Genomic DNA, 13997 nt, shown 5'->3' with positions numbered 1-13997 from the left:
TCGTATAGCAACTCACCAGCGATCCTGACACGTTGATATCGTTGTCAGTATCGCTGGTGAGTCGCTATGTGTGACGGGGCCTTTATACCCAAATTATGTTCTATATTTGAATATAATGCCACTATATCTAGGGTTAGGAATAGAAAATTCTCCTCCCAACTTATTCCCTCCAGGAGGCTGATTAGATGGTTAGAGTATTTCAAATATGAGGGTAGTGATTTGACATGCATTTGTAGATCCAGATAGTGAGACAAATGACTAGTGAGAGAGTTAATCCCCGATATAATGGGTCGTCCGGGTGGATTCACTGGGGCCCTATGAATTTTGGGAAGATGGTTCTTTATTAACTAGAATTTTTTTCTCTCTTTTTGTTATGATCCCTTTCTCAGATGCCTCATTCAGAAGTGAGTGATATTCTTTAGAGAAATGACTGGTGGGATCCTTTTCCAATTTTTTATAGTATTTTCGATTGGATAGTATTTTGGCTGCCTCAGCAAGGTAATCCTTTCTACCTTGGATAACAGTGCCACCGCCTTTATCAGCCTCTCTGATTATTATTTCAGTGTTCTCTCTTAAATTTTTTAAGGCTTCTCTTTCTTTAAGGGTGATGTTATATTTATTGGTTTTTAGCTCTCTCTCAATGGATTTTTACATTTTTTATCTTTCTGGTGTGAAGAATTTTTTATTTCTATCTGACATAATTAAAACTCTGCACTTAGATCTGCACCCCCCTTCTCCTTTTTCTGGATATTTCTTGAAATACCCGGTGTTGGTGAGTTCTTGGCGTATCATGTACCTCGCAAAATCGGACATGTCTGTTCTTTCTGACTTTAGAGAAACATTTGCTGGCTGAGTGATGCTGTTAGCGTGGGTCGTAGCTTCTTGGATCAAGAACATGGGAAGATACGGAGTGGCGTAGGTGTTTAGACCAGCAACCGGTTTGTGGCATATGATCTCTGTTGTTTGCGGGGCTGGAGCCACACAGTTGTCGGGAGTGTGGTGCCTTGTCGGCATTTTAGGTTGCATGTAGACATTGGCGTATGGAGTTTGCTGAGGTGTAGGGTCAGGCTGTGTATTGACGCATGAAGGAGGTTTGGGTTTGAATGTTTTTGGTACATTGGACTGACCTTGAAAGCTGGGAGCTGCAGGCGGATCAACGTCATGATGCTCTAGAGATAGGTCGGTACTGACGGGAATGTTGTTGATGGTCAGAGGTTCGTTGGTTTGGCTCAGCATGTAATTTCTTGTTGCTTAAGTGGGTCTTCCGTGTTGAGTTCATACAAATTTAGGCTGCCTCCTTGGCTCCCACCTAGAGCCTGCTCGAAGACCTTTAGCTTTGCCACGGCTGCTGCATGTTCGTATTCTTTCTGCAGGGCTTCCATTTCTGCCTTCTTGCGTGCAGATTCAGCTTCCATCTCTGCTTCCTTGCGTGAAATCTCTTCTTTTTTGCGTGCAGATTCCGTTTCCATCTCTGCTTTCTTGCGTTCAAATTCCGTTTCCATGTCTGCTTTCTTTTGAATGAAAATGGCTTGCACTTTCGTAGATTCTGCTTCAGCACGCGCTCTTATGAACTGCTCACTAAGGGTTAAGTACCTTGATGAGCTTGAATTGACTGAGTGCTTTGAGCTCTTAGCAGACCTGGATCTGTGCGATGCAGCTTCTGACATCTGTGCGATTTTTGCTTCTGTCTTGTTCACGATGTCGCGCACGGTGCTATCTCGTTCAGCATTGAGCTGTTGGAAGTCCTGGCATTCCTTTATTGACTCTTGCGTATTTAATTTCAGCAAAGTAGAGATGTATTTTTTACAAGTGTCTTTATAAGACTGGTATGCAGAGTACAATTGTTCAAGGGCTCCCTCTGGTGGTAACTCCTGAGAGCTGGGCACAGTCAAGACAGTAGCTTGGTCTAGTACTCTTTTCCTTAGGGAAGTTGTGTGGTGTAGCAATTCACCTTTGGTGGATTCTAGGTTCTCTTTGACTTTTGGATATTTCACTGTGAACTGTGAGAAGTTCTGTTTCCATTTCTTGCTGCTGCAGGACTGGCAGTGAAAGGGTTCTTTTAGTCTGGGACATAGTGGAAGAAGTGCAAGGGTGGGGGCTGTTCTGCTCCTGGTTATCAAGGAGACTAATACAAAGTTGCAACTAGCTGAGCTGGACAGCACAAAAGTCTATGTACACTGCAGCTTCTCAATAGCTATAGATGGATCCTTTATCTGGATTACAGGCTGTGAACTGTTCTTAGTAACAGGTTAAATCTTTCACTGTGAAATTTTCTGAAGTGAAGAGCAAAGAGAATGTCTGCAGTCTGTGTAAGCTGCTGTTGTTGTGGATTTACATAGCCTTATAAACAATCCTCTTCTTGGATTACAGCTGTTTACTGTTCCTGGTAACAGCTATCCCTTTTTAATATTCTGACTCTTCCTGCTGGCTGCGGATCCCAAATGTTCTAACTATCAGCTTCTTATAACTCGTACTCACACCACCAGGCGTCCTCAGTAGTTTTAACTCCACTGGCAATTCAACTGTAGAAAGACCAGGAGAAGCGATGCTGTATTCTTCCAAAATCTTGTATCAGTTTACAATGGAGAGTAGGTAAAAAGGGGTAATCTGTACAGGGGAGTACACATGCGTCTTGAGTAATGGCTGCTGTAGGCTAAACTGAAGAAGAAGGGAGGAGCAACCTAATACAGAGCTCAACTACAGGAGGAACATAGGGACAATTTTCACACAGTCTAATTCTACCTAGCAACAACAGGGAATTTTGCAGATTGGAGGAAGAACTAAACACAGAGAAATATACATTACAGGTTGTTCCCATTCGTGGGACGCAGCAATGTGCACAGCGGTTTTTTTTCCCATTGAATAACATTGTACTGTAAATCACTAGCAAATCTGCAGCTGATCTGTAACGTGTGCACATACCCATAGACTCCTTCCAGATATTGTCCTTGGTGGGATTTGAACCCAGGGCCCCAGCGCTGAAAAGCAACAGTGCTAACCCTTGGGAATGAATTGAGTTGTGTGGGGGAATAGTTAATAGCACTACATGGCAGCATTCATTAGACAATGTGTGGCACAGTTTAGTAAGACCCCAGATGACAGCATTAAAGAATCGATGCATTACTTGATCACTCGGTGGAAATATCTCTACATGGAAATGTTACATATTCCTTATTATATGCTCACTCCTTGGTATCTCATTCAGGTTCTTCATCTACAGCAGACTGGGTAAACCTACAGCCAGCCGATGCAATATCTAGGGACAGGTGAGAACTATACAACTAAGCTTCGCTGTACTGCCAGGCACTATCAGGTTATGTGCCTGAGGTTGGAGCCACATCTACACGTGGCTTTATTGAGTTTTTTTTACATATAAGAAAAAAACAGACTGTTTTTCACCAGTGTTCTTTCTGCTTTCCATCTATTTTTTTGATTCATGTATCTATTCTTACTTCAGTGCTACATCTGTTTTTCTTGTATGCAAAAGGAGAAAAAAAAATTAAGTTGCTATTTATTTATTTTTTTTATTTTCATTTGGGGCTGACACTTGGTTCCAAAAAACATGTCCCTGTGTCCCTGCAGTGGTGTCCATGGGTTAGGAAAATCCCTGGTGTATTACATAATCAAAACTCCGGCACTAATGTTATTCTTTTTCAAAAAATAGCTCAGACATGTGAAAAGGGTAAAGGTTGGAATCCCTGACAAATGCACAGCAAAATTCTCACTAGAAGTTTTCTAGAAAATTAATTTATGAGAGAATTTGCAGATTCAGTACATGTGCATGTGTTGGGGAAGCTAGAGGACACGAGTAGTCACATACATTGCTTTCCCTTTTGTTTCACATTAAGGGATTACAATCCAGAAAATGGACAAGTCGCGGATCCGACTGAATATGAGCCCGAAAGTCACGTGACAGTGGACATCATTGGAAGAACCAGAGACCAGACATCACACAAGAATGGTGAGCAGAATCTTTATGTAGCTAAAGGATATGCCACATTTGTGGCAATAAATGTCTTATAGGTATAGGTTTTATATCTGGGCCAGCAATTTGGGCATTTTTAATTTTAATTTTTAAAATAACGTTTACCACATTGGCTAAACAATGTTATATTTAGATAGACTGGAATAATATGGACATGATGATACCTAATAGTTATTATTTTAATTTTTTTATTTCTAAATTGGATAAAGGGGGTTGTGACGACACAGCATTTATCTTAACTAACCAGATGCCAAAATCCAGTATTTCAGGACTTATTGATTGTTATCTACAGCTCTGGCAAAAATTAAGAGACCACTGCACAGTTTTATAAAAATCAGCTTCTCTACATGTCTGACAGCCATTCCATTCCTGTGTCAGTTGAATTCCAACCAGAGTACACCTCATTCTATTTAATGTGCTTCTGATTAGGTGATCACCTCAACCAAATCTTATTTAACGAAGGAAAATATAAAAATCCCTGCTGTGGTGTTCACAATCCTCTTGCAATAGGACAAGCTGGATGGCAAAACAAGTGCTAGTAATATTCCAAATGTAATTGGAATGAAAAACTAACTTTTAACCATGCCAAAGGAGTTGAAAAGAAAAGTCTTGAGTGAGGAAAAGAAGGGCTTAATTCTGGCTTTACTAGCAGAGGGATACAGTGAGTGTCATGTTGCCTCCATCCTTAAAATTTCTAAGACGGAGTCCATTACAACAAGGTCAAGCAGCAAACATTGGGAACAGCAAAGCTACAGACAGGGAGAAGGCAAAAACGACTCTCGACTGACCGGGATGACCGTCATCTTATTCGAAGGCCACTCAGCAACTGCAGGATTACATCAAGTGACCTACAAAAGTAATGGCAAATGGCAGCTGGGGTGAAGTGTACAGCAAGAACAGTTTGTAACAGGCTCCTAGAGGCACAGCTCAAGTCATGTAAAGCTAGAAATAAACCATTCATCAATGAGAAGCACAGAAGAGCCAGGCTGAAGTTTGCCAAAGACCTTAAGGATTGGACCATAGAGGACTGGAGTAAGGTAATCTTCTCTGATGAGTCTAATTTTCAGCTTTGCCCAGCATCTGGTCGTCTAATGGTTAGACAGAGACCTGGAGAGGCGTACAAGCCACAGTGTCTTGCACCCACTGTTAAATTTGGTGGAGGATCGGTGATGATCAGGGGATGCTTCAGCAAGGCTGGAATTGGGCAGGTTATTCTTTGCGAAGGACGTATGAATCAAGCCGCATACAAGGTTATCCTGGAAAAACAGTTGATTCCTTCTGCTCAGGCAATGATCCTCAACTCTGAGGACTGTTTTTTCCAGCAGGACAATGCGCCATGCCACACAACTATGTCAATCAATGTGTGGATGAAGGACCACCACATCATATCCCTGTCATGGCCAGCCCAATCTCCAGATCTGAGCCCCATTGAACACCTCTGGAATCAAGAGGAAGATGGATAGTCACAAGCCATCAAAAAAAGAACTGCTTAAATTTTTGTACCAGCAGTGGCATAAAGTCACCCAAAAGCAGTGTGAAAGACTGGTGGAAAGCAGCCAAGACGCATGAAAGCTGTGATTAAAAATCATGGTTATTCCACAAAATATTGATTTCTGAACTCTTCCTGAGTTAAAATGTTAGTATTGTTGTTTCTAAATGATTATGAACCTGTGTTCTTAGCATTATTTGAGGTCTGCAAGCACTGCTTTTTTTGTTCTATTGACCATTTCTCATTTTCTGAAAATAAATACAAAATTTTGTGATTGGAAATTTGAAGATATTTTGTTGGTACTTTATAGAGAGCAATTTACATTTTATTCAAAAATATACATATAAAGAGAAAAATCAGACAAACTGAAAATTTTGCACTGGTCTCTTAATTTTTGCCAGAGCTAGTATGTTGACTTTTGAATTTAAGTGTTTGTTCTTCAGTTGGTCAAGAACCATACACTGTTGACATATGAGTCTTAAGCGTTGATTTTTTTTATATTTTTGAGTGACTGATGTTTGCCTCTTATATCAGCTCCTACAACTTATTGTCTGCTATATTTGCAAGACAGTGATGCAGGATCACTGAACAATGGATGTTTGCTTAAATGTCCAATGACCATGGTGTGGGTCCTGTGGCTTGTAGACTTGCAAAAGAGAGGACAGGCTGCTCCCATCAGTATTTGTGTCATTAGAGACACAGTACTCACACATACACTGCACCAAATCTGCTGCTGTGTGAAGACATTAGTGACACAGAGCTGTCTCATTCACACAGCAGAGGCTTTGTCACAGAACAGATTACATCAGTGACTGCCATCCCCTGTGCAGATTAGAAGCTGCAGACCCCCATCACTGGCCATCACACAGTCTGTTCTCACTGCTGCCAGCAGCCTGGGACAGTGAGGGAAGGAATTACTGATAATGAGTTATGTATTGTAATCATGGAGTGGCCCAGAATACAGGACTATTTTCCCTCCTCACTAGTTTCACTTTCCATAGATCAGTGTTCAGCGTGTGTCTGGGGGAGGAGCAGCTGGGTGGTCTGCTCTCTGCAGTGAGGCTGCTAGAGGGGGAGGATTTGTTACTGTGTGATGAGGGCTTCATGTGGACGGGGAGAGCCTGTAGCTATGGAGGGTGGGGTTGTTGCTATAGAGGGCATGTTTGGAGTAGAGTAGGAGGTTATGACCAGTTCTCATTTCAATGCCATAACACCCCCCCTTGGACGTTCTGTTCAGAATATCTAGAAAACCGTGCAAACTAGTGACAGAAAGTAAATTACTTATTGTCATAATTCTGCAGCCCAGATATGTACTGAGATTATGTGAAAAGCCCGGACAACCCCTTTAAAGAGACTGGATCGCGAAAACTATATGCGACAGAGATATAAAAATCACATCTCTGCGTAGGGCATGAAACCGACGTTCTGACCCATAATTTTCACGGTTCCAGCACCCCAAGAACTGGATTACTTCTAAACAGTGTGTCATAACTACTGCATGTTTGGTTTTGAATTATTGTATTCGACAAACTAAAAGAATGATACTGTCACGCCGCGCTCACCTGGGGGCGGGACCTCGGTCCCGACGTCATCTCTTCCGGAGCCGCGGTCACTCCTGGGGTCCCGTTGGGTGCATACTCGCAGCTCTCATCCCCGGGTCTCCTCCTCCATATCACGTTTGCGCTTGCGCGCTCCTGTCAGTGCTGTATAGGGCTCGGTCCTCTCTATGGTCATGGAGGACCTGACCCGGAACCTGTAGTGGTCATGTGCTTTCTGGCTAGGTCCTAACCCAGAACCAGTAGTAGTCATGTGCTATATCAGACGACCTCCCCCTAGGGGAGGTGCCTGATTATTGTTGTGCTTCCTGGCTTGGTCTGCCATGTCCCTGCCTGGCTGTGCGTTGTATTCAGGTCCCCTGCCTTGCACTCAGTTAGGCCTCTTGGCACACGCTCTGAATCTGCACTCTGCCTTGTACTTGGTTGTGCCTCCTGGCACATGCTCTGACCCTGTGCTTAGTCTCATACTCAGTTGTGCCTCCTGGCACATGCTCTGATCCTGTACTCAGTCTCTTACTCTGTTGTGCCTCCTGGCACACGTACCAATCCTGCGCTCTGTCTTATGCTCAGTTGTGCCCTCTGGCACACACCCTGCTCCTGTACTCTGTTACACCTCCTGGCACACCTGCTGCCTGACTCAGTGCTCTGACGTGCCTTTTGCACGCATCCTGCTTCACTCACACCCGGACAAACGAAGTCTCTGTATACCACGTGTTCCCGTGTCCACGCTTTACACGTTCCTGCAGACACACTCACCCACTCGTGTCTCCTGTGAGCCGGCCGCCTGGTGCCAGCAGTCGTGGTGCCTCACCCCCTGGGGCTTGCCCCTGACACCCCCTGTATAGGGGGTGGTCTTCACTAGGTCAGCTCGCCCTGGGAGGGTTGGTGTCACGACCCAGAGGGTCCACTCCAGGAGTCGTCACAGTATAATCAGGCCATGGACCTCGCTGGTACCACCGCATCCATCCAAAAGGAACTGGTGTTCCTACGGGAGAGTCAGACCAGGATTATGGCATTTTTGAAATCCATGGAGTCCCGTTTGTCGGCCATGCAGTCCTCTGACCCTGGGAATGCTTCCCAGCTGGCCAGCCTCCAGCAAGAACACACACAGCAACGCGACACCCAGGCCCATATCCTCAACTATATGGCGTCGGTAGACAGTCGGCTTCTTTCCATACAATCCGTTTCTGCCCAGTCCTCGGCCCCACACCCGATGCCGCGCCTCGGCAAGCCACCCCGATATAGCGGGGACCCTAAGTTTTGTCGAGGATTTCTGAACCAATGCCGGTTACATTTTGAGCTTTTGCCGCAGCACTATCCCACTGAGCGCGCCCAAATTGCCTTTATTGTTTCACACTTAGAGGGGGAGACGTTAGCATTGGTGAACCCCCTCTGGGAGCGCAATGACCCACTCATCTCTCAGCTTTCCACCTTTTTGGACACCTTCCGCAAGGTGTTCGACAAGCCAGGTCGTCTGGCTTCTACCACCGAGTCCCTCTTTAACTTCCATCAGGGTACGCTACCGGTGGGACAGTATGCCATCCGTTTTCGTACCTTGTCCTCCAAACTCGGTTGGAACAACGAGGCTCTCGTAGGGATCTTTTGGCGTGGCCTGTCCGGTCGGATCAAAGACGAACTGGCAGGTCGGGATACTCCCACCTCTCTAGAGGATATGATCTCTCTGGCGACACGCGTTGACCTGTGGTTTCAGGAACGTGCCCGTGAATTAGCCAGAGAGAGGAGCTCCTCTCACCTCCACCGTTCCTGCTCCAAGAAGCCGGGAAACTTCTCCACCTAGGGTTGATAGGAGAGGCCTCCCTAGGTGTACGTGATTCCTCTCCTCCCCTGCTCGTGTCCGTATTATTGAATCTCGGTGCCAAGCGTTATTCTGAGGAGGCTTTTCTGGATTCTGGCGCGGAGGGAAATTTTATCACACTCGAGGCGGTTAAAAAATACCGGATTCCTGTCAGATCCCTGGAGACTCCTCGGTCGATTGTTTCGGTCAATGGTACGTCCGTGCAGGAGACCGTTACCCAGGCCACCGAAGAGATCGAGCTGCAGATCGGAGCCCTGCACCTGGAGAAGATCTCCTTCCTCGTCTTGTCTACCATGTCTTACACACTTCTTCTAGGCCTGCCTTGGCTTCGGACTCATGAGCCAACCCTTGACTGGCGGTCAGGCGAGATACTCTGGTGGGGACCGTTCTGTCAGAAGTGCCTGTTGCCCGTCCGTCCGATGAACTCTGCCGGTCCATCCCCGTCACCTACAGGTCTGCCGTCGGCTTACTGGTCCTTTGCAGATGTCTTCGACAAGAAGGAGGCCGAGACTCTGCCCCTCCATCGGCCATATGACTGTCCGACTGACCTCATTCCTGGTTCTATGCCACCCAGGGGTAGGATATACCCGCTATCCCCTGCTGAGACCCAAGCTATGTCTGAGTATATCCAGGAGAACTTTGCGAGAGGTTTTATCCGTAAGTCCTCCTCGCCCGCGGGAACGGGATTTTTCTTTGTAAAAAAGAAGGACGGCTCCCTCCGTCCTTGCATAGTCTACCGAGGCCTGAACGATATCACGGTCAAGAACAAGTACCCATTGCCATTGATCCCGGAGCTCTTTGACCGACTTAGAGGAGCTCGAATTTTCACCAAACTGGATCTTCGTGGGGCCTACAACTTGATCCGCATTCGTTCCGGGGATGAGTGGAAGACCGCCTTTAACACCAGAGACGGTCACTACGAGTACTTGGTCATGCCCTTCGGCCTCTGCAATGCCCCAGCGGTGTTCCAGGAGTTCGTGAATGATGTCTTCCGGGATATGCTGTACTCCTGCGTGATAGTCTATCTGGATGACATCCTCGTTTTTTCTCCAGACCTCTCCGCCCACAGAAAGAACGTGCGTCAAGTCCTCCAGCGCCTGAGGGAGAACCGCCTTTATGCCAAGCTCGAGAAATGTGCCTTCGAGCAAACGTCCCTGCCATTCTTGGGGTACATTATCTCAGAATCAGGTCTTCGCATGGATCCAGCAAAGGTGTCCGCCGTCCTCGATTGGCCACAGCCCCATGGGGTGAAGGCAATCCAATGCTTCCTTGGTTTTGCGAACTACTACCGACAGTTCGTTCCTCATTTCTCCTCGTTGGTTCGCCCCATCTTGTCCCTTATCTGCAAGGGAGCTAACCCAAAGGCTTGGCCCTCTGAGGCTGAAGAGGCCTTCCAGTCGTTGAAACAAGCCTTTGCCGCTGCTCCGGTGCTTCACCGACCTGAGGTTAGTAGACCTTTCACTCTCGAGGTGGACGCATCCTCTACCGGGGCTGGCGCAGTCCTTCTGCAGAAATCCTCTTCAGGACGTTTTGTCACCTGTGGCTTCTTTTCTAAAGTATTTTCCTCCACTGAGCAGAACTACTCCATTGGCGACAAAGAGCTATTGGCCATTAAGTTGGCCTTGGAGGAGTGGAGGTACTTACTGGAAGGTGCCATATATCCATTCAAGATCTTCACGGACCATAAGAACCTGGCGTACATCCAGTCCGCACAGAGGCTCAATCCTCGGCAAGCCAGGTGGTCCCTATTCTTCGCCCGCTTTGACTTTGAGCTACATTTTCGGCCCAGCGATAAAAACGTTAGAGCGGATGCGTTGTCAAGATCATTCCTATTGTCTGATGCAGAGGAAGAACCCTCTCATATCATTGATATATCCAAAGTAATTACTGTGGCTCCTATCAAGTTAACCACGTTACCTCCGGGAAGAACCTTTGTGGCTGAGAATAACCGAAAACGAGTGCTAAATTGGGGACATTCGTCCAAGATTGCCGGCCACGTTGGTGTCAAAAAGACTTTGGACTTAATCTCTCGCCATTATTGGTGGCCTTCACTCTCCCAGGATGTTAAAGACTTTGTAGCATCTTGCCCGTCCTGTACCCAGAACAAGATACCCAGACAACCACCCTCCGGTCTTCTGTTCCCGCTTCCCGTTCCGTCGGCACCATGGCAGCACATAGCCATGGATTTCATTACTGATCTGCCTTGTTCTTCCGGTTGTACTGTGGTCTTGGTGGTTGTAGACTGATTTTCAAAGATGGCCCACTTCATTCCTCTTCCCGGACTACCCTCTGCTCCTGACTTGGCGAAGATCTTCATTTCCCATATCTTCAGGATTCACGGCTTCCCCCAGCACATCGTGTCAGAGAGAGGGGTCCAATTTACCTCCCTGTTCTGGAGAGCTCTATGCGGACTCATGAAAGTGTCATTGGATTTCTCTTCCGCCTATCACCCCCAAACCAATGGGCAGGTGGAACGTACCAACCAGATCCTTACATCCTACCTCCGGCATTTTTCTAATGCTCATCAGAATGACTGGGTCGGTCTACTTCCTTGGGCTGAGTTCGCCTACAATAATCACTCCAGTGAATCGTCTACTAAGTCTCCTTTCTTCATCGTCTTTGGAGAGCATCCCAATGTGCCTCTACCGGTACTTCCTGTCTCGGGGGTACCTGCTGCTGATTCTCTGTCTGTGGAGTTCTCCAGGGTAAGGCAGGAGGCCAAAACCGCTCTCGAGAAAGCACGGGACAGAATGAAATTACACGCTGACAAGAGGCGCCTGGACCTTCGTCCATTTCTCCCTGGTGACAAGGTGTGGCTCTCCACCAAATACGTCCGCCTTAGGGTACCATCTTACAAACTGGGGCCTCGTTACATTGGTCCTTTTGAGGTCCTCAGGCGGATTAATGATGTTGCTTACAAATTGAAGCTGCCTCCTTCACTCCGTATTCCCAATTCCTTCCATGTGTCTCGCCTTAAAACTGTGGTTCTTAACCGATTTCATCCTTCTCCAGGCCACACACCCCAGCCTGTTGGCTTGGGGGATGAGTTTGAGGTGAATGACATTTTGGCCATGAAGAAGGTAAGAGGGAGAACCATGTTCTTGGTCGATTGGAAGGGTTTTGGCCCCGAGGAGAGGTCATGGGAACCCAGGGAGAATATCCACGCACCCCAGAGTTTGTCTAAGTTCCTCTCCAGTTTTAGAAAGAGGGGGCGTAAAGGGGGGGGTACTGTCACGCCACGCTCACCTGGGGGCGGGACCTCGGTCCCGACGTCATCTCTTCCGGAGCCGCGGTCACTCCTGGTGTCCCGTCGGATGCGCACGCGCAGCTCTCGTCCCCAGGTCTCCTCCTCCATGTCACGTTTGCGCTTGCGCGCTCCTGTCAGTGCTGTATAGGGCTCGGTCCTCTCTATGGTAATGGTGGACCTGACCCGGAACCTGTAGTGGTCATGTGCTTTCTGGCTAGGTCCTGACCCGGAACCAGTAGTAGTCATGTGCTATATCAGAGGACCTCCCCCTAGGGGAGGTGCCTGATTATTGTTGTGCTTCCTGGCTTGGTCTGCTGTGTCCCTGCCTGGCTGTGCGCTGTATTCAGGTCCCCTGCCTTGCACTCTGTTGTGCCTCTTGGCACACGCTCTGAATCTGCACTCTGCCTTGTACTTGGTTGTGCCTCCTGACACACGCTCTGACCCTGTGCTTAGTCTCATACTCAGTTGTGCCTCCTGGCACATGCTCTGATCCTGTACTCAGTCTCTTACTCTGTTGTGCCTCCTGGCACACGTACCAATCCTGCGCTCTGTCTTATGCTCAGTTGTGCCCTCTGGCACACACCCTGCTCCTGTACTCTGTTACACCTCCTGGCACACCTGCTGCCTGACTCAGTGCTCTGACGTGCTTTTTGCACGCATCCTGCTTCACTCACACCCGGACAAACAAAGTCTCTGTATACCACGTGTTCCCGTGTCCACGCTTTACACGTTCCTGCAGACACACTCACCCACTCGTGTCTCCTGTGAGCCGGCCGCCTGGTGCCAGCAGTCGTGGTGCCTCACCCCCTGGGACTTGCCCCTGACACTCCCTGTATAGGGGGTGGTCTTCACTAGGTCAGCTCGCCCTGGGAGGGTTGGTGTCACGACCCAGAGGGTCCACTCCAGGAGTCATCACAGATACCATGTGCGTGTTTATATGAGGTACCCTCTGCGGGATATAATCATTATAAGTTTTGTAGTCAGAATTGTAACTTAGAGAAGGGGGAGGACCGACCCCAGACGGACCCTTTTATGATGTCACAAATCCAAACCTATAAGGTACTCCCCCTCTGAAATTATTCAGTCGAGCTGGAGGTTTTCATGCCAAAAGGACCCCCCAGATGCAGGGCGACGTGTGGCTGCTGCCCCTCCCCGCGCCACATGGCTTGCCTAAAGACCATTAAGCAACTGTAAGTGCTGATTTTCTATGTTAATCCCATTTATTTTATATTTGCATTATACATACCTACTGTCTCAACTTTGTAACATCTTTTATCTGTGTAATAACTGCCCGACTTTTTTGAGAATAAATTATAAAACTTATTAGTCTGTCTTCATGCTCTAAGATGAATTTTACGTGCCTTTAAGATAATCATGCTACTGAATTGGGCTGGCTTCAAACCCCTCCACTAAGTCTATAACTTAAGCAGAGAAATCTGGAGCTGGTGGCGGCGTGGTGTGTCTTGGTTGGTTGGGCTAGCTGGCAGTGACGGAAGGGTTTTATATGCTGATTGGGTGGCTGTGGCCAAAGCACTGATAATTCCCTCCCTGCAGTGGCCTAATCGCCCGTACAGAACAAGCAGCCTGTCCGGCGACTAATTATCCTAGGTGTAGTTCCCTGACTGACCTGAGGATAAGGGGGGCGCCAGAGAGCTGCGAGTTCCAATGTGGAACTAAAAAGTGGGATATACATAAATCCCTTGTGGTGTAGTGACCACTGTGTCCGCTAGGGGGCGCTGTGTGGGTGTCCCAGGACAGGCGTGAAAGCATTTCCAGTGTCCTGATAGTAGTAGGATGCTGAATGATCGTAATGTATCTCAAGGTGGGTGGCCTTGGGACGAAGGCTTTATTATATGCTGATCAGCAGAGCTGATCTTTCGTGCCAATGTTTTAGGGAGAGCTAC

General features: G+C 47.4%; 1 protein-coding gene across 1 annotated transcript in view; it reads left to right on the top strand.

The window, feature by feature from the left end:
• The window catches only part of LOC141101197 (uncharacterized), a 259136-nt gene that overhangs the window by 234357 nt on the left and 10782 nt on the right, over positions 1-13997 (top strand). The window contains exons 19-20 of the mRNA XM_073590063.1: positions 3206-3266; positions 3849-3961. Coding sequence (XP_073446164.1) covers positions 3206-3266; positions 3849-3961 — 174 coding nt within the window. The remainder of the gene's footprint in view (positions 1-3205; positions 3267-3848; positions 3962-13997) is intronic.

The sequence above is a fragment of the Dendrobates tinctorius genome, unplaced genomic scaffold (assembly GCF_039654945.1).
Source record: "Dendrobates tinctorius isolate UK_male_01 unplaced genomic scaffold, ASM3965494v1 ptg000116l, whole genome shotgun sequence".
NCBI classification, from domain to species: Eukaryota; Metazoa; Chordata; class Amphibia; order Anura; family Dendrobatidae; genus Dendrobates; species Dendrobates tinctorius.
The sequence above is the reverse complement of the archived record's forward strand: the minus strand, read 5'-3'. Positions and strand labels throughout refer to the sequence as shown.